The 27868-nt window shown below is 40.6% G+C and overlaps 1 protein-coding gene across 9 annotated transcripts in view; it reads right to left on the bottom strand.

Annotated features, from left to right (window-relative positions):
* The window catches only part of GEMIN6 (gem nuclear organelle associated protein 6), a 45319-nt gene that overhangs the window by 3745 nt on the left and 13706 nt on the right, over nt 1-27868 (bottom strand). For 6 of the 9 annotated variants that reach the window (XR_011491427.1, XR_011491418.1, XR_011491419.1 and 3 more), the window contains 2 exons: nt 21995-24169; nt 1998-2459 (listed from right to left, as the gene is read on the bottom strand). Coding sequence is in view for 2 of the 9 variants with exons in the window: in XM_070477076.1 (XP_070333177.1) it covers nt 1575-1699 (125 nt within the window). In the remaining 7 variants the exon portion in view is untranslated. Of the gene's footprint in view, nt 1-1574; nt 1719-1931; nt 2460-21994; nt 24170-27868 lie in introns of those variants that run through there. The other 3 variants (XR_011491415.1, XM_070477076.1, XM_070477082.1) reach the window with 3 other exon arrangements.

The following is a 27868-nucleotide window of genomic DNA, read 5'->3' as shown; positions in this document are numbered from 1 at the left end:
AATGAGGCTAATATAATCTTGCTACCAAAAGCAGAGGACAGGATTAAAAAATAAAATTATAAGCTAATCTCACTTATGAATACAAATGCAAAAACCCTAACTAAAATATAATATATGTGATATGATATGATGCAATGTGACATGATAGAATTTCATTTCTGTGGTACTGTCCCCAAAAACCTATAATCCCAGTCAATGAGAAAACATCATACAGACCCAAATTGAGAGATATTCTATTAAATACCTCATCAAAACTCTTCAAAAGTGTCAGGATGATGAAAAACAATTTAAAAAGGACTGAGAAACTGTCACATGTCAGAGGAGACTAAGGAGACACAGTGATTAAATGTAGTGTGGGACCTTGGATTGAATTCTAGAACAGAAAATTCTTGGCTTGGAATCCACAAAAAGGCCATCAGTGGAAAAACTGGTAAAATCCAAATGACTGTAGTTTACTTAGTGAAAATTTTTAGTTCTGACAAGTGTTTGACAGTTGTGTAAACTGTTAGTATTAGGGAAGTTAAATACACAGGTTCTCTCTGTACTTTCCTTGTAATTTTTCTGTAAATCTAAAATCACTCCAAAATAAAGTGTGAGTGTATCATTACTTTAAAGTAACCTTGCAAAAAATAATTCTGATCCTAATCAAACCTCTAGATATGAATACCAGTTTATAAGAAATACAAACGATAAAAGAACATGTTAAACTACACCATGATAATGCAATGAGCTAAATTCAGAGTGTGTTCAATTCGAAGACAAATGACTCCATTTCTTCAAGAAAAAATAACATGGAAAACCATAAAGCAAGTACCAAGTTACAGATTAAGATTCGTAAGAGACATATCAAAAAGTTGATAGGACAACATTAAAAATATACTTTGGAAACAATCAGGAAAACCTGAACTCAAACTAGGAATTAGCTAATATTAAAGTTACTATTACTTTTGTTAGGTGGTTATAATGGTACATGGTTACATTTATGAAAGAGTCCTAATCTGCTAAGAGATCTATTTAAGGATTTATGAACAAAAGTTAGTAACAGGCTTTAAAATATTTGGAAGGCAGAATAAGATTAGTGTTTATTATATTACTCTCTTCACAATTCTGTATATTTGAAATTCTCCAATAAGATGTAATTAAAAGGAGTGTCCCATTTCTACAAACTGGGCTGGTCTGACAGAAATCTATAGTTTGACAGTATTTAGGCTCAAAGGAAATTAAGTACTTATATGAGAATAATCAGCTTTTCATTTATTTATCTGCTTTCTTAGTATGGATAGGGCTTCCCTAGTGGCTCAGACAGTAAAGCGTCTGCCTGCAATGTGGGAGACCAGGGTTCAGTCCCTGGGTCGGGAAGATCCCCTGGAGAAGGAAATGGCAACCCGCTCCAGTACTCTTGCCTGGAGAATTCCATGGACTGAGGAGCCTGGTGGGCTACAGTCCATGGGGTTGCAAAGAGTCAGACATGACTGAGTGACTTCACTTTTCTTTTTTTCTCTTTTCTTTAGTATGGCTATTAACATATAGGCAGTGCAAAGGGGTGATTTCAGGGAAGCAGGACTGGTACTCACTTGGCAGAGACTGGGTCTGTGGTTAAAACCCATCCTTTGTACTCCTTGTCACTGGCTGTTACGCTAACCGCTTTGTAAGTGTAATCTTGCCATTCTAAGGGGCTTTTCTTCATCCATTCATTCATGGCTGCCAGCTGGCTAGATCTAAAACAACCACCAGTTAGTATTAATACATATGTTCCCCCGAGGAAATGTCTTACCCCTAATCTCCATTCTAGAGGTAGAGAATACCAGCGATTTGCATCACGTTCCATATCAGAAAAAGTTAAATTTTACTATTCAGTCTGAAAGCCACGGGACCACGAGTTGCCGCGGGGACGCGTCTGGAGTAATTCACCTGGCACACTTGTATCTCACCTCCCAATCTCAATTCCAGACCGCCTTGACGTTGGCTTCGACCTCGAGTCCGCAGATGCTCCAACGTTTTAACTCAGCTCTCCTTCCATCAAAGGAGCTCACTCCACACCACTATTAACCAAAACTGAAAAAAGAAAACTCCTCTGTGATCCACCCAGTCCCTCTCAGTCCCTCTAGGTTTTCGCTAGATCCGGAGAGGCCCCCGGATATGTGACAATTTCATCTTAAAAACTCGTTCAGACATGCGTAAACTAAGCGACAGCAGCCGAGACCCACAGCCGCATGATACTCAGAACTGTACTCAAACCAGGTAATACTTAACGTGTAGTCCTAAAAATGAGAAAAATACCAATTAAAGCTCCTAGCAGCGCTCCGTTCTCTGCAACCACGCTGAGAGGAAGGAATCGCTAGAGGTGAACCCGCCCGAGCCCAGCGTGCTTTGCTCCATGTCGTCACTTCCTTCCCCCAGAATTCTCTGTTTTGTAGTCCGTGGCTTTGTCACACCTCGAAGTCTGAGAGTCCGGAGACCTGGGATGATAAAAGCAGGGTGCAGGGTGTGGGCAGGGGATAAGACTTTTTCTGTAATAATAATAAGCTTCTTTGTTCACTAGGGTCCCCCCATTAACTGCCATTACTGATGGACATTTTAAAATAAAAATTTTAAGAAGACTTGTGTCACCTCCTCCTCTGTAATAAAAATGGAATTCCAATTTTGCCATGAATCAATCCTTCGTGTAAATCCTAAAACTCCAGAAGTGTGAGGTGACATTGCCTTCGGGAAGAGAAACAGAACCAATGTATTTCTTGTTTGCCCTGTGGTAAGGCAGTTAAGGCAGTTAAGATGCCTAATCTTGAGATGTGTCTTTGCTGCAGTCCTGATGCCAAAGCCTTTGACTGTGTGGATCACAATAAACTGTGGAAAATTCTGAAAGAGATGGGAATACCAAACCACCTGACCTGCCTCTTGAGAAACCTGTGTGCAGGTCAGGAAGCAACAGTTAGAACTGGACATGGAACAACAGACTAGTTCCAAATAGGAAAAGGAGTACGTCAAGGCTGTATATTGTCACCCTGCTTATTTAACTTATCTGCAGAGTACATCATGAGAAACCCTGGGCTGGAGGAAGCACAAGCTGGAATCAAGATTGCCGGGAGAAATATCAATAACCTCAAATATGCAGATGACACCACCCTTACGGCAGAGAGTGAAGAACTAAAGAGCCTCTTGATGAAAGTGAAAGAGGAGAGTGAAAAAGTTGGCTTAAAGCTCAACATTCAGAAAACTAAGATCATGGCATCTGGTCCCATCACTTCATGGGAATAGATAACAGTGACTGACTGTATTTTTCTGGGCTCCAAAATCACTGCAGATGGTGACTGAAGCCATGAAATTAAAAGACGCTTACTCCTTGGAAGGAAAGTTATGACCAACCTAGAGAGCATATTAAAAAGCAGAGACATTACTTTGCCAACGAAGGTCCATCTAGTCAATGCAATGGTTTTTTCCAGTAGTCACGTATGAATGTGAGAGTCAGACTGTGAAGAAAGCTGAGCACCAAAGAATTGATGCTTTTGAACTGTGGTGTTAGAGAAGACTCTTGACAGTCCCTGGGACTACAAGGAGATCCAAACAGTCCATCCTAAAGGAGATCAGTCCTCAGTGTTCATTGGAGGGACTGACATTGAAGCTGAAACTCCAATATTTTGGCCACCTGACGCAAAGAGCTGACTCATTTGAAAAGACCCTGATGCTCGGAAAGATTGAGGGCAGGAGGAGAAGGGGACAACAGAGGATGAGATGGTTGGATGGCATCACCGACACAATGGACATGGGTTTGGGTGGACTCTGGGAGTTGGTAATGGACAGGGAGGCCTGGTGTGCTGTGGCTCATGGGGTTGCAAAGAGTCAGACACGACTGAGTGACTGAACTGAACTGAGGGGGTACAGAAGCTGGAAAGAAAAGCCCTGGATAGGGCTGAATTAATGCCCACATGTTAAAGTGCAAGGGACTTGCTTCCATCACAAATCTGTGGTCATGTACTTAGTTGGCTTCTGGCATGGTCCAGAATTTTTCCAGACTATGATCCTGAAAAATGGTGCAAGGTGGTAAATCTGGAGTTCCTGCAAATCTGCAAATGCAGATTTTAAAAAACTGAGTTAGAGGACTGTCAAACAATACAGGAAACACCAACAGTTAACCAGTTTTTTCCCTCACAACTTGGGATTTGAGTTCCATATAATCCTTGAAGTGTATTGTTTCCAATGTCATCATTTCAAATAATCCTTACCCAAACCTTCACTCACTGAATGATTGGCTTATGATATTAAGGTGGCTTTTGTAGATAAGATTTTGCCATCTAATCTACAAAATCTAATCTAACCTCTAAGTCCTCTATAAATCTACAAAGAACTAATATAAATAGCAATTATTATTGTAATGTGAAGGAAAATATTTGAATTCATAAAAACCCACCCCAAAGAGATATTTGTGACAATGCATCATTTGCATTTTAAGCCTACTATCTATATTGCAGAATGAAAGACTTTGGCCTCTGTTTTATATACATAAAATTCTACAGGTAGTTGCTAGCCTCAAGCTTACCCCTCAAGTTAGCCCCTTTAAAGCCCTGAGTGAAACAGGGCCACTTCCCTCCCTTCTCTGCCCTCTCCCTTTAGTCTCCTAACTAAAGGCTCATTACCAGATTTGCTGATACAAATCACTGACTTCTAGCAAACTGAACCCAGCCCATTACCTACACAAGTTCTCAGACAGGCCCTCTCCTGTATCTTGTCCTCACTGAGTTCAGAGGGTGTGGCCTTTCCTTTCCTTGGTCAACTCTTACCCTTGTTCCCCCTGGAGCCTCTCATCCCCAGTTGATATCCCTTCTCTCACATTCTCTGCTCGTTTGGCTGTGCCACATGGCACATGGGACCTTACTTCCTTGGCCAGGGATTAAACCCACGCCCTCTGCACTGGAAACTTGGCAGTCTTAACCACTGGACCACCAGGGAGGTCCCTAAATCTTGTCTTTTAATTTGAAAGCCTTCAGATAGTTTTCTCTCTTCTTTACTAGTTTCCACCACTTTTACTATTTTACACACTTGGCTGATTCATATCTTTAACATTTCTTGCCTGATTCCTATAGGAAGTTTGAGTTTTTGACTCTGGAATAGTCCCTAATGATAAATGAATAAATTAGCAGAGTACATTATACCTTAATCTCTTGCGAGTTTGGTGAGGATCAGTCTCAATGTGTCTAGTCAACCGTTGGGCCAGTTAAAGGCCAGAACCAGGACGGTGGGTAGCAATGTCAAGGAAATGCCAGTTGCAGGGTTTCTAGTTGGATCTCCATACAGACTTCTCCAGGTGATTTCAAGAGCTCATTGTCACCGTGCCCCCTTTTCAACTGTGCCCTCTGATACCATTTTATAGCTTGTTGTTATTCACATTTATATTTTGGCAGTTACTGTAGGTTGGTTCATTTAACAAACCTTTCCCACAACCTCCTAATGAGGCTTGAAAGATAAAAATCTTCAGCCTCCCATGATGGTAAAAGTGACCACAGGAATACTCCTGGCCAGTGAGACATACACGGAAGTACCTAAGAAAGCTGTCCCTTCCAAAATAATACAGAAAATTCTCCTAAGGAGGAGAAAACCTTTTTGATCCTTTAATCATTTCTCCTCCAGCCTGCCTGGATGTGCAGTAGCCACTCTGCACCGAGGAGATAAACATAAGAGCTACATGCCACACAGAAAGATAAAAGAAAGAAAAAGATCCACAGCAAACCTGAACTACCTATCTTTCTATTTATTTTATTTGGGACAAATAAACTTCTTTCTGTTTAAACAACTGTTTCAAGTGTTTCCACCCCAACAAAATCCTTATCTAGTTTATCTCCCTAATAAAATCCCCAGGAGAGAGAGCCTGTTTTATCTTTATATTCTCAGTACCTTGTTCAATGCCTGCATATAACAGGCACTCAGCATAAATTCGTTTAGCCAATTAATAAATTTGCTGTTCTTTGGGGAAATCTGGGGAAAAAACATAAAACCATAATTTAAGCAAAGAGTTACTTACTTCATAATGGACCAAGATAAACTAAGAACAGAAAAAGCAAATTGACAGGTCAAATTTTAAATTGGCAAAGCAGGTAACAAAGGGACCTTTGCTTTTTTCAAGAAAGTAATTTAAACCTGCTCCACTGAAGACTACAGTGTATTACTATCCTTACTAATAGTAGCAGTAGTAATAATAAAAATGCTATTAACTCAATCTTAATGAGCATATAAACCATTATCCTTATTTTACAGCTAACGAAAAACTGAGGCACAAAAGCCCAAGGCCACACAGCTAGCTAGTGACAGAGGGAGGTTACAAACCCGGGCAGTCAGGTCGAAGCCTTCCTCTTAACCACTGCATCATACTAATTAAATAACAGGGAATAACTCAAGTATAATTTGTCACCTAAAAGTCTATTTTTAGTTAGTGAGGAACATGCTTTTCAAAGTAAGTATTCTAAAACACCAGTTTCCCATTGTGCTCCAGTTGGCTGTCTGGACACCCAAAGTACTAAGTTAATGTGTTTAATCCATGTGTTCTAGCAAACTAAACTCTCCCAGCAAATTCTGTCTCCAAGGGTAACTGCAAGAAGGATATACTCAGTCAAATATGATATTTTGGAAGTTAGGATTTTATCCTTAAAGCAGGCAAAACCATAAGAAGCCCCATTCCTACAGCTGCTGTTTACTCTTAGTGTAGCTCATGAACAGTGGCAGCAGCGTAGATGCAACTGGCTTAATGATGTGGAAAAGCTGATCTTCAGCGGAATTATACCTTATGGAGGGCAACTAAAGAGAGGCTATGCAGTAACTAAACTCTCCCTCAAACAACCTAGTCTCTTCTTTTTTTCTATCCAGTGAATTTATCCTCTTGTCCTCCAATTATTTTCAGAAGGTTTATGTGTGTGTGGAAGGGAGGCCTCTTTCTTCCCTATTTTGTGGCAAATTACAGGCCCATATTCGAGCTTCCTAATGAAAAAGGATAAACTACAGCACTGATCACACAGGGGAAGATATCATCTTGGGTATAAAAAACCAGCAAAAAGAATCGTGTACCTTTCTAACACCATACACAAAAATAAACTCAAAATGGATTAAAGATCTAAATGTAAGACCAGAAACTATAAAACTTCTAGAGGAGAACATAGGCAAAACACTCTCCGACATAAATCACAGCAGGATCCTCTATGACCCACATCCCAGAATTTTAGAAACAAAAGCAAAAATAAACAAATGGGACCTAATGAAACTTAAAAGCTTTTGCACAACAAAGGAAACTATAAGCAAGGTGAAAAGACAGCCCTCAGATTGGGAGAAAATAGCAAACGAAGCAAAAAAGGATTAATCTCAAAAATATACAAGCAACTCCTCCAGCTCAACTCCAGAAAAATAAATGACCCAATCAAAAAAATGGGCCGAAGAACTAAGCAGACATTTCTCCAAGGAAGACATACAGATGGCAAAAAAACACATGAAAAGATGCTCAACATCACTCATTATCAGAGAAATGCAAATCAAAACCACAATGAGGTACCATTACACACCAGTCAGGATGGCTGCTATCCAAAAGTCTACAAGCAATAAATGCTGGAGAGGGTGTGGAGAAAAGGGAACCCTCTTACACTGTTGGTGGGAATGCAAATTAGTACAGCCACTATGGAAAACAGTGTGGAGATTTCTTAAAAAGCTGGAAATAGAACTGCCATATGACCCAGCAATCCCACTTCTGGGCATACACGCCAAGGAAACCAGATCTGAAAGAGACACGTGCACCCCAATGTTCATCGCAGCACTGTTTATAATAGCCAGGACATGGAAGCAACCTAGATGCCCATCAGCAGACGAATGGATGAGGAAGCTGTGGTACATATACACCATGGAATATTACTCAGCCATTAAAAAGAATTCATTTGAATCAGTTCTAATGAGATGGATGAAACTGGAGCCCATTATACAGAGCGAAGTAAGCCAGAAAGATAAAGACCATTACAGTATACTAACACATATATATGGAATTTAGAAAGATGGTAATGATAACCCTATATGCAAAACAGAAAAAGAGACTCAGATGTATAGAACAGAATTGTGGACTCTGTGGGAGAAGGCAAGGGTGGGATGTTTCAAGAGAACAGCATCAAAACATGTATATTATCTAGGGTGAAACAGATCACCAGCCCAGGTTGGATACATGAGACAAGTGCTCGGGCCTGGTGCACTGGGAAGACCCAGAGGGATCGGGTGGGGAGGGAGGTGGGAGGGGGGACCGGGATGGGGAATACATGTAAATCCATGGCTAATTCATTTCAATATATGACAAAAACTACTGTAATGATGGAGAGTAATTAGCCTCCAACTAATAAAAATAAATGGAAAAAATAAAAAAATTAAAAAATTAAAAAATTTAAAAAAAATAAAAATAAAATAAAAATAAATGAAAAAAAAGAATCGTGTACAAGGGAAGACCATTCAAGAGTCTATGCTAAAAAAAAAAAAAAAAGAGTCTATGCTATTCAGTACGTCATTGTTTTGAAATGTCATAAGATCTTAAAGTCTTTTTTCTTTCTTTAATAATTAAAAAAAAAAACATTTACAGGGCACTGGGATTCCCAGTATAGCTACTTCCCCTATTTTATTTGTGAGCTGTCTATATTATTCAGTGAGATGTTTAAAAAAATATTTCTTTTCAAAAATGTTGTCTAATTTAATTGGTAAATTCATTACATATAAGAGAGCCAGTATGTTTAAAATGTACATCATGGAGTCAGAAGATGGTGCAGGAATAGGATGGGGAGACCACTTTCTCCCCCACAAATTCATCGAAAGATCATTTGAACGCTGAGCAAATACCACAAAACAACTTCTGAACGCTGGCGGAGGACACCAGGCACCCAGAAAGGCAGCTCATTGTCTTCAAAAGGAGGTAGGACAAAATTTAATAGATAAAAAGAGACAAAAGAGTTAGGGACAGATACCTGTCCTGGGGAGGGAGACTTAAAAGAGAAGTTTCCAAACACCAGGAAACCTTCTCACTGGCGGGTCTGTGGGGAGTTCTCGAATCTCAGAGGGCAACATAACTGGGAGAAAAAATAAATAAAATAAAACCCACAGATTACGCGCCTATCTCCAACTCCCAGAGGAGAAGTAGCCCGGACGCTCACATCCCGCCACCAGCAAGCTGGGGCTGAACCGGGAGGCACGGGCTGCTCTGCTTAGGACGGGGCCTGAATGAGCAATCTGAGGGAGCTAACGTGAGACAGCAACCCAAACCGTGGGATAGCCAGAGGGGGGGGGGCGGGGGGGGGGCGGGGGGGAATACAGAGAGAGAAGTTTCCTGCAAAAAGCTCTAACCTAAGGCACTGCCTTCTCTTGTGTTGTTGAAAGGTGTTTGCTATGACCAGTCTGTTCTCTTGGCAAAAACTCTATTAGCCTTTGCCCTGCTTCATTCCGTACTCAAAGGCCAAATTGTCTGTTACTCCAGGTGTTTTTTGACTTCTTACTTTTGCATTCCAGCCGCCTATAATGAAAAGGACGTCTTTTTGGGGTGTTAGTTCTAAAAGGTCTTATAGGTCTTCATAGAACCGTTCAACTTCAGCTTCGTCAGCATAACTGGTTGGGGCATACCGTGATACTGAATGGTTTGCCTTGGAAATGAACAGAGATCATTCTGTCATTTTTGAGATTGCATCCAAGTACTGCATTTCAGACTCTTGTTGCCCATGATGGCTACTCCATTTCTTCTAAGGGATTCCTGCCCACAGTAGTAGATATAATGGTCATCTGAGTTAAATTCACCCATTCCAGTCCATTTTAGTTAGCTGATTCCTAGAATGTCGAAATTCACTCTTGCCATCTCCTGTTTGACCACTTCCAATTTGCCTTGATTCATGGACCTAACATTCCAGGTTCCTACTCAGTATTGCTCTTTACAGCATCGGACCTTGCTTCTATCACCAGTCACATCCACAATTGGGTATTCGAAATCAGACTGATTATATTCTTTGCAGCCAAAGACGGAGAAGCTTTATACAGTCAGCAAAAACAGGACAGGGAGCTGACTGTGGCTCAGATCATGAACATCTTAATTGCCAAATTCAGACTTAAATGGAAGAAAGTGGCAGAGGCCGGCGGCGAGAGGCGCGGAGGGGCGGCTCCGGCCGCGGCCGCCTGAGGGGCGGAAGGAGACCTGCGGTCCGCGCGAGCGGGAGGGCGGGCTCGCCTGCGGGCGGATGAGCCCCCCGGCCTCGGGTGGGCGGCGCGGCGGCCGCTGCCGGCGGGGTCGCGGCGCGCCGGCGGGGCCCGCCCCGCGCTCCATGGTCCGCCCAGCCCCGCGCGATGCTGCCTCTGGGCGCCGAGGTCGGCGCGGGGCGCGCCCGCCGCTCGCGGAATGAGGGCGGGCGGCGCGGCGCGAGGCCGGCGGGCGCTGTCTCCGAGAGCTCGGCCCCCGGGGCAGCGGCCCAACCACCTGCACCCGGAAGACGCCAAGTAGTTTCTCGTTGGCGCGGGGCGGCTGGGCTGGGCGTCGGGACTCAGTCGGGCTGCCCCGAGCCCCTCGTTCGCTCGGACGCCGGAGCAGCAGCACTTTCCTCTCGGTCTCCTTAAGTCATGTCTGAGGCACAGAGATGGGCAAGATCGAGAGCAACGAGAGGGTGATCCTCAATGTCGGGGGCACCCGGCACGAAACCTACCGCAGGACACTCAAGAGCCTGCCCGGGACGCGCCTGGCCCTGCTCGCCGCCTCCGAGCCCCAGGGCGACCCGCTGCAGCCGCCGCCCCCTGCGCGCTCGCCGCCGCCGCGGCCGCCCCCGCGGTCCCCCGAGCCGGGCGGCTGCCTGGAGGGCGGCGCGCGCAACTGCAGCGCCCGCGGCGGCGACCACCCCGCCGGGGGCGGCCGCGAGTTCTTCTTCGACCGGCACCCGGGCGTCTTCGCTTACGTGCTCAACTACTACCGCACCGGCAAGCTGCACTGCCCGGCCGACGTGTGCGGGCCGCTCTTCGAGGAGGAGCTGGCCTTCTGGGGCATCGACGAGACCGACGTGGAGCCCTGCTGCTGGATGACCTACCGGCAGCACCGCGACGCCGAGGAGGCGCTCGACATCTTCGAGGCCCCCGACCTCCTCGGCGGCGACCCCGGCGACGACGAGGACCTGGCGGCCAAGAGGCTGGGCATCGAGGACGCCGCGGGCCTGGGGGGCCCCGACGGCAAGTCTGGCCGCTGGAGGAGGCTGCAGCCCCGCATGTGGGCTCTCTTCGAGGAACCCTACTCGTCCAGAGCCGCCCGGATTGGCTAACATTTTTGGGACTTGTCTTCAGAAAAATTCCTTTTCAAATTATTAAGGGTCGCTTAAAAAAGAGTACTCAGAAGTCACCATTCTATCTACATGTGATTTAATATTTTTTATGGACACTTATAGTTCAGATGATTGACCGACAATATTATCTGACTACTTTGGTAAATAGAATTACATTGGGAGGTCACTGGATGAAATTATATTTTTCATGGACATGATTCTAGGAGACATAAAATCAATTATCAAGGGGTTTGTTTCAGCTGTGGTCTTACTGATGTCGTTCTTAATAGAAGTATTTAACTTTTATAAACCCTTTTTCATTTTACATTAGTTCATCTTTTATTGATGTACTTGAGATGAACAATTTTAACTGTGCAAATTCTGTTTTCAATTTGTTATACTTGTTTCATCATTGTCCTTATCCTTTCCCAGTATTGAGGGGAGTAACTTGATTATATAGTAGATTTGTTTTACTTCTAACTTATATAGTCTAAAGTGGCCCACTGAAACAACAGTGATAGGAACTAGGTAATTGAATTTTACAACATTGTATTTTTGCCTTTCGTTTTGGTTGGCATTTCCCCCTCCTCTGTTGCTTTTAATTTATGATGTAAATACATATTTGAGCAGTCTAAATTGTTCAGGTTAACTTGGTAAATAAGTTTATATTTTATACTTATGAATTGTATCCTTAAAAATATATTAGAAATTTATAAAAATTTAAATATAAGTTGTCATGGAAACCTGTTATGGAGAAAATGAGATCTGGAAAGAAGAGAGATTATCCTGTTGATGGCATTGAATGATATTTACAAATAGTAAAAAGCATTTAAATGGTAAAAAAAAAAAAAAATTGAAGAAAGTAGGGAAAACCACTAGACCATTCAGGTATGACCTAAATCAAATCCCTTATGACTATACAGTGGAAGTGAGAAATAGACTTAAGGGATTAGATCTGATAGACAGAGTGCCTGATGAACTATGGATGGAGGTTCGTGACACTGTACAGGAGACAGGGATCAAGACCATCCCCACGGAAAAGAAATGCAAAAAGGCAAAGTGGTTGTCTGAGGAGGCCTTACAAATAGCTGTGAAAAGAAGAGAAGTGAAACGCAAAGGAGAAAAGGAAAGATATTCCTACTTGAATGCAGAGTTCCAAAGAATAGCAAGGAGAGATAAGAAAGCCTTCCTCAGTGATCAATGCACACAAATAGAGGAAAACAACAGAATGGGAAAGACTAGAGACCTCTTCAAGAAAATTAGAGATACCAAGGGAACATTTCATGCAAAGATGGGTTCGATAAAGGAATGAAATGGTATGGACCTAACTGAAGCAGAAGATATTAAGAAAAGGTGGCAAGAATACACAGAAGAACTGTACAAAAAAGATCTTCATGACCCAGATAATCACAATGGTGTGATCACTCACCTAGAGCCAGACATCCCGGAATGTGAAGTCAAGTGGGCCTTAGAAAGCATCACTATGAACAAAGCTAGTGAGGTGATGGAATTCCAGTTGAGCTATTTCAAATCCTGAAAGATGATGCTGTGAAAGTTGTGCACTCATGCCAGCAAATTTGGAAAACTCAGCAGTGGCCACAGGACTGGAAAAGGTCAGTTTTCATTCTAATTCCAAAGAAAGGCAATCCCAAAGAATGCTCAAACTACTGCACAATTGCACTCATCTCACACGCTAGTAAAGTAATGCTCAAAATTCTCTAAGCCAGGCTTCAGCAATACGTGAACTGTGAACTTCCAGATGTTCAAGCTGGTTTTAGAAAAGGCAGAGGAACCAGAGATCAAATTGCCAACATCCACTGGATCATTGAAAAAGCAAGAGAGTTCCAGAAAAACATCTATTTCTGCTTTATTGACTATGCCAAAGTCTTTCACTGTGTGGATCACAATGAATTGTGGAAAATTCTGAAAGAGATGGGAATACCAGACCACCTGACCTGTCTCCTCAGAAATCTGTTTGCAGGTCAAGAAACAACAGTTAGAATTAGACATGGAACAGCAGACTGGTTCCAAATAGGAAAAGGAGTACGTCAAGGCTGTATATTGTCACCCTGCTTATTTAACTTATATGCAGAGTACATCATGAGAAACGCTGGGCTGGAAGAAGCACAAGCTGGAATCAAGATTGCCGGGAGAAATATCAATAACCTCAAATATGCAGATGACACCACCCTTATGGCAGAAGGTGAAGAGGAACTAAAAAGCCTCTTGATGAAAGTGAAAGAGGAGAAAAAGAAGAGAAAAAGTTGGCTTAAAGCTCAACATTCAGAAAACTAAGATCATGGCATCTGGTCCCATCACTTCATGGGAAAAAGATGGGGAGACAGTGGAAACAGTGTCAGACTTTATTTTATTGGGTTCCAAAATCACTGTAGATGGTGATTGAAGCCATCAAACTAAAAGACACCTACTCCTTGGAAGGAAAGTTATGACCAACCTAGATAGCATATTATGGAGAAGGCAATGGCAACCCACTCCAGTACTCTTGCCTGGAAACTCCCATGGATGGAGGGGCCTGGTAGGCTGCAGCCTATGGGGTCACGAAGAGTCAGACACGACTGAGCAACTTCACTTTCACTTTTCACTTTCATGCATTGGAGAAGGACATAGCAAACACTCCAGCATTCTTGCCTGGAGAATCCCAGGGACGGGGGAGTCTGCTGGGCTGCCGTATATGGGGTCACACAGAGTCGGACACGACTGAAGTGACTTAGGAGCAGCAGATAGCATATTAAAAAGGAGAGACATTACTTTGCCAACATAGGTCCGTCTAGTCAAGGCTATGGTTTCTCCAGTGGTCATGTATGGATGTGAGAGTTGGACTGTAAAGAAAGCTGAGCGCCGAAAATTGATGCTTTTGAACCGTGGCGTTGGAGAAGACTCTTGAGAGTCCCTTGGACTACAAGGAAATCCAACCAGTCCATCCTAAAGATCAGTCCTGGGTGTTCATTGGAAGGACTGATGCTGAAGCTGAAACTCCAATACTTTGGCCACCTCATGCAAAGAGCTGACTCATTGGAAAAGACCCTGATGCTGGGAGGGATTGGGGGCACAAGGAGAAGGGGATGACAGAGGATGAGATGGCTGGATGGCATCACCGACTCGATGGATATGAGTTTGAGTAAACTCCAGGAGTTGGTGATGGACAGGGAGGCCTGGTGTGCTGTGATTCATGGGGTCACAAAGAGTCAGACACGACTGAGCGACTTCACTTTCCCTTTCACTTCCCCTTTTCACTTTTCATGCATGAAAAGGAAATGGCAACCCACTCCAGTGTTCTTGCCTGGAGAATCCCAGGGATGGGGGAGCCTGGTGGGCTGCACTCTATGGGGTTGCACAGAGTTGGACACAACTGAAGCGACTTAGCAGTAGCATCAAGGCACTGCCGGGCCGCTCACAGAACAAAGGACTGAGTGAATACCAGAGGACAGCTAGCTGACAGCGGACCGGCCCATCCCCCGCCAGAGGCAGGGAGGCAGGCGGGTCACAGTCAGAGCCAGAAGGCAAGGGGCAAACTAGGCCCCTGAGATGGCATCCCCTACCAAACTGCCAGCAGGCTCCCAGTTGCTAACCAAGTCTTCCTGGGGTCCTGGACAGTTGACATCCACCAGGAGGGTCGCAGCCAGAGGTCAGCTCCCCAGAGGAGACACAGCACACCTGAGACAGCGCTCCCGCTGCGCACCCGGGAAACCCAGGCCAGGACGGGGAGGTGATAAGACGCGCCGCCCACCTGGGGAGAGTGCACTCGCCAAGCACCCGGTCCCTGGAGCTACTTGGACCTGGGAAGGGCACAAAACCCAGGCCCAGCCGTCTGTGCCTTTGTGGAATACCCAAGAACCTGAACCTGAGCAGCCTAGACCTGGGAAGTGCACACAATCCAGGGCCCTCTTTAGACAGTTCCTGCAGAGCAACCTGGAGCCTGAGCAGTGTAGACCAGGAAAGCACACACGCTGTGAGCGGAGGCAAACCCAGTGTGGCCCAGACACTGCAAGCGCTCCCCACACACGCCAGTGACGTTCATTTGCAGTGTTCCTCCCTCCCCGCAGCACAACTGAACGAGTGAGCCTAAATAAGTGACCACCTTCCCTCCTTGTGTCAGGGCGGAAGTTAGATGCTGAAGAGACTTGCAAACAGAGGAGGCCAAAATAAACAAAGAGGGAACAGCTTTAAAAGTGATGGGTGCAACAGATTAAAACCCTGTAATTAGCACTGGCTACATTGGAAGGGACCTATACACCTTGAGAGGTATAAGGTGGAACAAGGAACTATATGGAACTGAACTGACCACATACTGCCCTCAACAGTGCCAGATAAATTCCTAGATATATTTTACTATTATAATTTTCTAACTTTTTAAAGTTCTTTATTACTCCTTTAACTTTCATTTTTAAAACCTACTATTACCTTGAAAAAAAAATACCCTATTTTTAAAGCAAATTTCATATTTTTTTACATAACTTTTGCGATTATTTTTGTTTTTTTTAATATTGTATTTTTGAGATTCTAACCTCTACACTAGATTTTTAATCTTTGCTTTTTGGTATTTGTTATCAATTATGTACCTTTAAGAATCAAATCTTCAGTACCCGTTTTTACTAAGGAGTGTGATTACTGGCTTGATTGCTCTCTCCCCTTTTGACTTTCCTTTTTTCCCCCCAGATCACCTCTATCTCCTCCCTCCCCCTTCTCTTTTCTACTTAACTCTGTGAATCTCTTTGGGTGTTCCAGGCTGTGGAGAAAACTTAGGGAACTGATCTCTGGCTAGATTGGTCTCTCTCCTTTTGACCCTTTCTCCTCTCCTCCTGGTCTCCTCTATCTTGTTCCTCCCTCTTCTCTTCTGTATGGAACTCCATGAACCTCTCTTGAGTGTTCCAGACTGTGGAGAGCAAATAGGGAATTGATTACTGGCTAGACTGCTCTCTCCCCTTTGGGCTCCCCCTTTTCTCATCCTGGTCACCTCTATCTCCCTCCTCCCTCTTCTCTTCTTCATGCAACTCTGTGAACCTCTCTGGGAGTCCCTCACTGAGAATCTTTTCACCATTAACCTCGATGTTTTATCATCGGTGCTGTATGAATGGAGAAGTCTTGAGGCTACTATAAGAATAAGACTGAAAGCCAGAGGCTGGAGGCCTAAATCCAAAACTCGAGCACACCAAAAAACTCCTGACTCTAGGGACCAACAATCGACAAGAGCTCAAACAAAAGCCTCCATACCTACACTGAAACCAAGCTCCACCCAAGAGCCAACAAGTTTAAGAGCAAACATACCAAGCTAATTCTCCAACAAAGCAGGAACATAACCCTGAGCACAAAAATACAGGCGGCCAAAAGTCACACCAAACCCACAGACATCTCAAAACTCACTACTGGACACTCCATTGCACTCCAGAGAGAAGAGATGCAGCCCCACCCACCATAACATTGACACAAGCTTCCCTAGCCATGAAACCTTGACAAGCCACTCGGCCAACCCCACCCACAAGGAGGAACCTCCACAATAAAGAGGAACCACAAACTTCCAGCATACAGAAAGGCCACCCCAAACACAGCAACCTAAACAAGATGAAAAGGCAGAGAAATATTCAGCAGGTAAAGGAACATGATAAAAGCCCACCAAACCAAACAAAAGAGGAGAAGATAGGGAGTCTATCTGACAAAGAATTCAGAGTAATGATAGTAAAAATGATCCAAAAATTTGAAAACAAAATGGAATTACAGATAAATAGTCTGGAGACAAGGATTGAGAAAATGCAAGAAATGTTTAACAAAGACCTAGAAGAAATAAAAAAGAGTCAATCAATAATGAATAATCCAATAACTGAGAAAGCACTCTGGAGGGAACCAACAGTACAATAACTGAGGCAGAAGACAGGATAAGTGAGGTGGAAGATAGAATGGTGGAAATAAATGAAGCAGAGAGGAAAAAAGAAAAAAGAATTAAAAAAATGAGGACAACCTCAGAGACCTCTGGGACAATGGTAAATGCCCCAACATTCGAATCATAGGAATCCCAGAAGAAGAAGACAAAAAGAAAGGCCATGAGAAAATACTCGAGGAGATAATAGCTGAAAACTTCCCTAAAATGGGGAAGGAAATAATCACCCAAGTCCAAGAAACCCAGAGAGTCCCAAACAGGATAAACCCAAGGCAAAACGCCCAAGACACATATTAATCAAATTAACAAAGATCAAACACAAAGAACAAATATTAAAAGCAGCAAGGGAAAAACAATAAATAACCCACAAGGATAACAGCTTATCTTTCAACAGTAACTCTTCAAGCCAGAAGGGAATGGCTGGACACACTTAAAATGATGAAAGAGAAAAACCTACAACCCAGATTACTGTACTGAGCAAGGATCTCATTCAAATATGAAGGAGAATTCAAAAGCTTTACCGACAAGCAAAAGCTCAGAGAATTCAGCACCACCAAACCAGCTCTCCAACAAATGCTAAAGGATCTTTTCTAGACAGGAAACACAGAAAGGTCGTACAAACGTGACCCCAAAACAACAAAGCAAATGGCAATGGGACCATATTTATCAATAACTACCTTAAATGTAAATGGGTTGAATGCCCCAACCAAAAGACAAAGACTGACTGAATGGATACAAAAACAAGACCCCTATATATGATGCCTACAAGAGACCCACCTCAAACCTAGGGACACATACAGACTGAAAGTGAAGGGCTGGATAAAGATATTTCATGCAAATGGAGACCAAAAGAAAGCAGGTGTAGCAATACTCATATCAGATAAAATAAAACTTTGAAATAAAGGCCATTAAAAGAGACAAAGGACACTACATAATGATCAAAGGATCCATCAAAGAAGAAGATATAACAATTATAAATATATACGCACCCAACATAGGAGCACCACAATATGTAAGGCAAATGCTAACAAATATGAAAGGGGAAATTAACAGTAACACAATAATAGTGGGAGACTTTAATATCCCACTCACATCTATAGATAGATCAACTAAACAGAAAATTAGCAAGGAAACACAAACTTTAAATGATACAATGGACGGGTTAGACCTAATTGATATCTATATGACATTTCACCCTAAAACAATGAATTTCACCTTTTTCTCAAGTGCACATGGAACGTTCTCCAGGATAGATCATATCCTGGGCCATAAATCTAGCCTTAGTAAATGCAAGAAACTTGAAATCATCTCAAGCATCTTTTCTGATCACAATGCCGTAAGATTAAATGTCAATTACAGGAAAAAAACTATTAAAAATACAAACATATGGAGGCTAAACAACACACTTCTGAATAACCAACAAATCACAGAAGAAATCAAAATATGCATAGAAATGAATGAAAATGAAAACACAACAACCCAAAACCTATGGGATTCAGTAAAAGCAGTGCTAAGGGGAAGGTTCATAGCAATACAAGCCTACCTCAAGAAACAGGAGAGAAATCAAATAAATAACCTAACTCTACACCTAAAGCAACTAGAAAAGGAAGAAATGAAGAACCCCAGGGTTAGTGGAAGGAAAGAAATCACAAAAGTTAGGGCAGAAATAAGAGCAAAAGAAACAAAAGAGACCATAGCAAAAATCAACAAAGCTAAAAGCTGGTTCTTTGAGAAGATAAATAAAATAGAAAAACCATTAGCCAAACTCATCAAGAAACAAAGGGAGAAGAATCAAATCAACAAAATTAAGAATGAAAATGGACAAATTACAACAGACAACACAGAAATACAAAGGATCATAAGAGACTACTATCAGCAACTATATGCCAATAAAACAGACAACTTGGAAGAAATGGACAAATTCTTAGAAAAGTATAACTTTCCAGAACTAGACCAGGAAGAAATAGAAAATCTTAACAGACACATCACAAGCACAGAAATCAAAACAGTAATCAGAAATCTTCCAACAAACAAAAGCCCAGGACCAGACAGCTTCACAGCTGAATTCTACCAAAATTTAGAGAAGAGCTAACACCTATCCTACTCAAACTCTTCCAGAAACTTGCAGAGGAAGGTCAACTTCCAAACTCATTCTATGAGGCCACCATCACCCTAATACCAAAACCAGACAAAGATGCCACAAAAAAAGAAAACTACAGGCCAATATCACAAATGAACACAGATGCAAAAATCCTCAACAAAATTCTAGCAAACAGAATCCAACAACATATTAAAAACATCATACATCATGAAGAAGTGGGCTTTATCCCAGGGATGCAAGGATTCTTCAATATTCGCCAATCAACCAATGTGATACACCACATTTACAAATTAAAAGATAAAAACCACATGATTATCTCAATAGGTGCAGAGAAAGCCTTTGACAAAATTCAACACCCATTTTTGATAAAAAAAACCCTCCAGAAAGCAGGCACAGAAGGGACATACCTCAACATAATAAAAGCCATATATGATAAATCCACAGGAAACATTATCCTCAATGGTGAAAAATTGAAAGCATTTCCCTAAAGTCAGGAACAAGACAAGGGAGCCCACTTTCACCACTGCTATTCAACATAGTTTTGGAAGTTTTGGCCACAGCAATCAGAGCAGAGAAAGAAATAAAAGGAATCCAGATTGGAAAAAAAAAGAAGTAAAACTCACTGTTTGCAGATGACATGATCCTCTACATAGAAAACCCTAAAGACTCCACCAGAAAATTACTAGAGCTAATCAGTGCATACAGTAAAGTTGCAGGATATAAAATTAATACAAAGAAATTAGTGTATTCCTATACACTCACAATGAGAAAACAGAAAGAGAAATTAAGGAAACAATTCTATTCACCATTGCAACCAAAAGAATAAAATACTTAGGAATAAATCTACTAAAGAAACAAAAGACCTATATATAGAAAACTATAAAACACTGATGAAAGAAATCAAAGATGACACAACCAGATGGAGAAAATACCATGTTCATGGATTGGAAGAATCAATATAGTGAAAATGAGTATACTACCCAAAGCAATCTATAGATTCAATGCAATCCCTATCAAGCTACCAGTAGTATTTTTCAGAGAATTAGAACAAATAATTGCACAATTTGTATGGAATTACCAAAAACCTCGAATAGCCAAAGCAATCTTGAGAAAGAAGAATGGAACTGGAGGAATCAACCTGCCTGACTTCAGGCTATGCTACAAAGCAAAGTCATCAAGACAGTATGGTACTGGCAGAAAGACAGAAACATAGATCAATGGAACGAAATAGAAGGCCCAGAGATAAATCCATGCACCTATGGACACCTTATCTTTACAAAGAAGGCAAGAATATACAATGGAGAAAAGACAATCTCTTTAACAAGTGGTGCTGGGAAAACTGGTCAACCACCTGTAAAAGAATGAAACTAGAACACTTTCTAACACCATACACAAAAATAAACTCAAAACGGATTAAAGATCTAAATGTAAGACCAGAAACTATAAAACTCCTAGAGGAAAACATCGGCAAAACACTCTCTGACATAAATCATAGCAGGATTCCCCGAGTAACAGAAATAAAAGCAAAAATAAACAAATGGGACCTAATGAAACTTAAAAGCTTTTGCACAATGAAGGAAACTATAAGCAAGGTGAAAAGACAGCCTTCACAATGGGAGAAAATAATAGCAAACAAAGCAACTGACAAAGAATTAATCTCAAAAATATACACGCACCTCCTGCAGCTCAATTCCAGAAAAATAAACAACCCAATCAAAAAATGGGCCAAAGAACTAAACAGAAATTTCTCCAAAGAAGACATACAGATGGCTAACAAACACATGAAAAGATGCTCAACATCACTCAATATCAGAGAAATGCAAATCAAAACCACAATGAGGTAACATCTCATGCCGGTCAGAATGGCTGCTATCAAAAAGTCTACAAACAATAAATGCTGGAGAGGGTGTGGAGAAAAGGGGACCCTCTTACACTGCTGGTGGGAATGCAAACTAGTACAGCCACTATGGAGAACAGTGTGGAGATTCCTTAAAAAACTGGAAATAGAACTGCCATACGACCCAGCAATCCCACTACTGGGCATACACACAGAGGAAACCAGAATTGAAAGAGACACATGTACCCCAATGTTCATCGCAGCACTGTTTACAATAGCTAGAACATGAAAGCAACCTAGATGTCCTTTGGTAAACAAATGGATAAGAAAGCTGTGGTACATATACACAATGGAATATTACTCGGCTATTAAAAAGATCACATTTGGATCAGTCCTAATGAGGGGGATAAAACTGGAGCCTATTATACAGAGTGAAGTGAATCAGAAATAACACCAATACAGTATATTAATGCATATATATGGAATTTAGAAAGACGGTAACAATGATCCTATATGCAAGACAGCAAAAGAGACACAGATGTAAAGAACAGACTTTTGGACTCTGTGGGAGAAGGTGAGGGTGGGATGATTTGAGAGAATAGCATTGAAATATGTGTATTACCATATGTGAAATAGATCGCCAGTCAAGGTTCAATGCATGAGACAGGACACTCAGGGCTGGTGCACTGGGATGACCCTGAGGGATGGGATGGGGAAGGAGGTGGGGGGGGGGGTTCAGGATGGGAGACACATGTACACCCATGGCTGATTCATGTCAATGTATGGCAAAAACCACTACAATACTGTAAAGTAATTAGCCTCCAATTAAAATTTTAAAAATAAAATAAAATAAATAAATAAATAAAATGTACATCATTTACCTTTTCTTTTTCAAGAATATGCATCACTCCATTTGCCAGTCTAAAACATTCCATTTTATAGGTATGGTGGAGGGAAGAGGAAAAAGTAATGGCCAATTCCTTTCTTCCTTGTTACTAGTCAGACTCTTAGCAGTTGCCTCTTCTTGGATTTCTTCCATAAAGAAATTATTTTTCTACCTGTTAATTATCAAGATGATAGTAGACACTTCACTCATAAAAAAAACAAAACCACACTTGTGTTTAAATCACTTTTTCTTTAGCTATTTGTTCAAGGGCTATGTGAGCCCTAAACTGTAATCTGGCTTCCATGGAATAGTCTTTGTAATTTTTTATGTTTTCTAGGGTTTTTGTTGCACTGGTATAATCTCCTTTTAGATAGTATAGAATTCCCAGTTCATAGTAAGAATATGGCACCAAATAGTGGTCATATTTTAACAATTTCTCCATTTGAATGACATGACTAAAGTAGTACTCAGCCATCGAATATTTTCCTAAGTATTTCAGACACAGACCTTTCAGTAAATTTAATAAGCTTATGTCATCTATGACATACTCTTTATTTGGAGTTTCTTGTAAAAGTTCTTCTCCTTTGTCAATGATTGATAGCCAGGCTGAAATAAGCTCTAGTTCCTTGCTTATGACTCGGAAGCCACTCCAGGCATACATAAATTCCAGGATGGGCTGTGCTGTAAACCAGCCTGCAGTTGTCGCATAGCGCTGACCCTTCTCAGCAACAAATTTTTCTATCGGCACAGAAGTTCCTAAAATTCTGATTCTCAGGCTATCCACGCTTAGAAAGAGAGAGCTCATGTCCTCACTTACTGATTTCGCAAAATCAGGAGGAAGCACAGCCAGTAAGGAAGCTTTGGCGAAAGAATATACTGATTTGGACCACCTGCTGTTTTGAAACAGCACATGGGCATAGTGGTAAGCCTGCTTCCATTCCAGCAGAAAAATGTGGCACCACATGAGTTCCCAGTAACAGAGGTGTTGAACCTGCTTCCATTCGTTCTGAATAAAAATGCACTCCTCTAATGTTAACTGGGCATGTTTAAAATACCCTTTCAGCATACTAAAACGTGCATGAAAAAATTTAAGTATGACACAGTTTGGAAATTTCTGAAGGTAGATTAGGAAGAGATTCTCCACAGCAGAACTATCATTCTTTTCAACACCAAAAGCTATGGAGAGATAAGTGTAATTAAACAGTAGAACCAAAACACTAAATATATTATTTATATGGGATTCAGATGCACTCTCATGAAGCAAAGTCAAGCCTACCTCTCTATCGCCAGAATATCCAACAACATTGAGTATTTTAAGTGTCCTTGGTGGCACAAGTGATAATAACAAGTTGAGTATTCCAAGTCCAAATTTTATGCCTCCAACCAGGTGTCCGTAGGTTTTGCTTTGGTAATCAGGTATCTGTGTTAATACTTGTTGACAGTCTTTGTATATTTGGTAACTTAACCCAATGTTGATCCCACTTTTAAGAAAACTAAACATACTGTCATCCTGTATAAATGTTACAGTGGATTTCAACATCAAACACTCAGCATAGCAGACTTCTGCATGCAATTCCTCTTCTTTAATAGCCTTTATTCCCTGCTTGCTAACTAGACGAGAAAAACTTAGCACCCTAGATTTTCTTCGGAAATTGTTACAGACTCTCAAAGCTTCCTTTGTGGCAGTCATCCCAATCTCTACATCCTGTGGATCAAAAGTTAAGAAGGCCTTGACAACCATAAGGATGCTATAGATTAGAGCATGGTATATGCTGTTTTTTGACCATGGATAAATGAGATGTATGGCATCAGAGAATCTGTTATTTAAAAATAAATACAATCCTGTTGTGCATTCTTCCAAGGAAGATACTAGATCCATTGTTGCTGCTGCAGGGATAATTTCATAGGCATCTTCAAACTTGTCCTCCTTATCTTCTCCCTTACTAAATGATGTAAACCCATGCTCCACATCGTCTCTTTTATTCAAAGTAAGCGACATATTCGTTTCCCTACTTTAGAGATGTGAAGTATCTGAAGTAGAGAGATGTGGCCTTAGATGAGGGTAGCTCCTGATCTCCTAACTGGGGTCACTTCTTCCACGGCCTGAAATCTTGCTGTTATAATGGAGGCAGACTTAGAGCTGTGAGGTTCAGTATCAAGATATTCTCATCTATGTCAGACAAAGGGGAGAAAAAAAGATAATTTTATTTACCTAGAAGATGAATTTCTGAAAAGTTAAAATCATTTGGAACATACTAAAGAAAACATGCTCTTTTAGAAAACCGTGAAGCAAATCCTTTGTAAACCAAAGAGGTCCTTTGTGAACCATCCCTCCAATCTATCATTTTCATAAGATCATTCTTTTGTGTATTTGTGTTGTAGAAATGTACAATGACTGCTGAACAAAGATAATGAATTCTCTGTAGGAAGACCTTGGGGGCAAGAATCTGGCTGGAAAGAGAAATGTATTTACATATATTTCTAGTTAAGACTAAAGGAAAGGGTAAATTGTCCACACCAAAGAATACAGATTATGAGAATTAAAAATCCAACACCTGTTATTCTTAGTACCACTGCTGTACTTGCATATATTTTCACAGAAAACTAGGTCTTGATAAAATATTATGGTTAGTTATATAAGACTTTGGAATGGAAAGTGCTGTGTAAATTAGAAAGATTTCCTTGCATTGCTGCAATTAGGAAAAAAGCTCAAATGCAAGTTTTTATCACATTACTATAATATCTTGGTAGGAAGGTGGGGTGGATGTGAGCACAATGGAAAACCAATTCCAAACAACTAGCTACTTTATATATTCCTAATAATACAATAGGTCCAATTAATCTAATCTTAAAAATAGAAACTGCCAAAAAAAAGAAACTGCAAGCAAAATGCTTCAATAGTAATTTTCACAATGTTTTACAACAATTATAAACAGATTAAAATGTACTTTAATTTTGTATTTTTATATGTTAAATGACAGGAGGGGAAAATGAAACAGAATAATCAAAGGTAAAGAAAGAGAAAAGCAGAAGGGATACAGATTTTTATATAGTGGGGAGAGAAAACAGAGGGAAAATACGTTAAATATTAAAAAAATAAATAAAGGGAGATGACAGCCTCAAAGATACTATTCTACTTAAATTGCTTGTTTTTAAACCTTAAGGTTTAGTTATGCTTCAGTATTAGCAACTATTATCACTATTCATTGGAAAGCTAAGTTAATTACACATTTGTCTAAAAGGCTCAGCTCTGAGCACATCTTTCATATCTGTCTTCATCACAGAGTACAGTGCCTGCGTCTTATTCATTAAACTAAATGAATATCATATGACTATGACAGTTTTTGATTTACATCTACTAAGATAAATTCAGAATGAAATAATCAATTGCTGTTAAAACTGTAAGAGTCTTCACAGACATAGAGAAGAGACTGTGGTTGCCAAGGAGAAGATGGGAAGTTGAGGGGGGGGAATGGACTGGGAGTCTGGGGTTTGCAGAGGCAAACTATTACACACAGGATGGAGAAACAAGGTCCTACTGTATAGCACAGGGAACTATAATCAACATCCTGAGATAAACCATAGTGGGGAAAAAAAAACTAATATAAATACGTATATAAATGTATGTAGGTATACATATATACACATACACATGTATAGGCTTCCCAAGTGGTGCTAGTGGTAAAGAATCTACCTGCCAGTGTAGGAGACATAAGAGACTTGGGTTCAACCCCTGGGTTGGGAAGACCCCCTGGAGGAGAGCACAGCAACCCACTCCAGTATTCTTGCCTAGAGAATCCCATGGACAGAGGAGACTGACGGGCTACAAGCCATATATACATAAATATATATAAACACACACACACACACATATATGCTGTGTGCATGCATGCTAAATTGCTTCATTTGCGTCCGACTCTGTGTGACCCTATGGACTGAATTCCTTTGGTACATAACAGAAATTAGCACAACACTGTATATACTTCATTTTAAAACTTTTTTATAAAAAGAAAAAGCTAAACTTGCAGCAACAGAGAGTAGAATGGTGGTTATCAGAGGCTGGGAGATAGGGAAACTGGAGAAATGTCTGAGTATAAACTTGTAACTAGTAGATAAATAAATCTTGGAAATCTAGTGCACAGCATAGTGATTATAGTCAACAGTATTGTGTTATAAATTTCTAAGTGTCTGAGAGACTAGATCTTAACTGTTCTCACCACAAAGCAGAGATGATAATCATGTACCATGATACAGACATGTTAGCTAACTCTACAGCGGTAATCATACTACAATATCCAAATACATCAGATCAACTTGTTGTAAACCATAAACTCACACAATGTTTTATGTCAAGAATATATAAATTAAAAATGTATGGTTCTGAAAAAAATCTATAAGAGTCTGAAAAATTTCAATGAATACAAATAACTGAAGTTCTTAATATAGCAAGAATTGCCATGAATCAATTAGATAGAAGAAACACTCCAACAAAAAAATTAGCAAAGGACAGAAACAAATTGTCAGTGAGCATAATGTTCAATTTCACTGTAAATCAACAAAATACAAATGAAAAAAAATCCATAAAAAAAACAAATTTGGCAAGTTAAAAATATAACATCCAATATTAATGAAAGTAGAGAATCAAATACCCTTGTAGGTTAATTAGGGAGGTATATAAATGGCTATAACCCTTTTGGAGAGTTATTTGGCAACATGCTTTAAAACTTTTATATTTTTTAATACTCTGACTTTAATTTCATTTGTGGAATTATTCTAAAGAAATAGTCAGGGATGTGCATCTACACAAGTTGTATACACTTCAGCATTATTTGTAATATGAAAATGAAAATAATCTAAATTTCTTATAACAGAGGATACCCATACAATTGAAATCTATGCAAATACTATAAGATTATAGAATATTTAATGACTTGGAAAATTGTTTATGGTGTAATACACTATATTAGTTCTCCAGAGAAACAAATCCAATACTAGATACCTGGCAATAGCATAAACATATAAAGGCCATTATGACAAATCTACAGCTAACATCATACTCCATGGTGAAAAGCTGAAAGCATTTACTCTAAGATCAGGAACAAGACAAGGATGCCCAGTCTCACTACTTTTATTCAACATAGTTTTGGAAATCCTAGCCATGGCAATCAGAGAAGAAAAAGAAATAAAAGGAATTCAAATTGGAAAGGAAGAAGTAAAACTGTCACTGTTTGCAGATGACATAATACTAGACATAGAAAATCTTAAAGATGCCACCAGAAAATTACCAAAGATCATCAATGAATTCAGTAAAGCTGAAGGATACAAAATTAATATACAGAAATCTGCTGCATTTCTAAATGGTAACAATGAACTATCAGAAAGAGAAATTAAAAAAAACATTCCCATTTACCACTGTATTAAAAAGAATAAAATACCTAGGAATAAATCTACTAAGAAGGGTTTATTTGTATCTCTCTACTCAGAAAACTGTAAGACTGATAAAAGAAATTGAAGACAACACAAACTGATGGAAAGATATACTGTGTTCTTGGATTGGAAGAATTAATACTGCTAAAATGACCACATTACCCAAGGCAATCTATAGATTCAAGTACTATCCCTATCAAAATACTTATGGCATTTTTCACAGAAATAGAACAAAAAAATTTTTTAGAACAAATAATTTTAAAATTTGAATGGAGACACAAAAGATCCCAAATAGCCAAAACAATCTTAAGAAGAACAAAGCTGGAAGAATCACACCCCCAACTTCAGACTATACTACAAAGATACAGTCATCAAAACAGTATGGTACTGTACATCCTTTGTGGTCCAGTGGTTAGGAATCTGCCTGCCAATGCAGGGGACA

This window comes from Odocoileus virginianus, chromosome 2, assembly GCF_023699985.2.
Source record: "Odocoileus virginianus isolate 20LAN1187 ecotype Illinois chromosome 2, Ovbor_1.2, whole genome shotgun sequence".
NCBI lineage: Eukaryota > Metazoa > Chordata > Mammalia > Artiodactyla > Cervidae > Odocoileus > Odocoileus virginianus.
The sequence above is the reverse complement of the archived record's forward strand: the minus strand, read 5'-3'. Positions and strand labels throughout refer to the sequence as shown.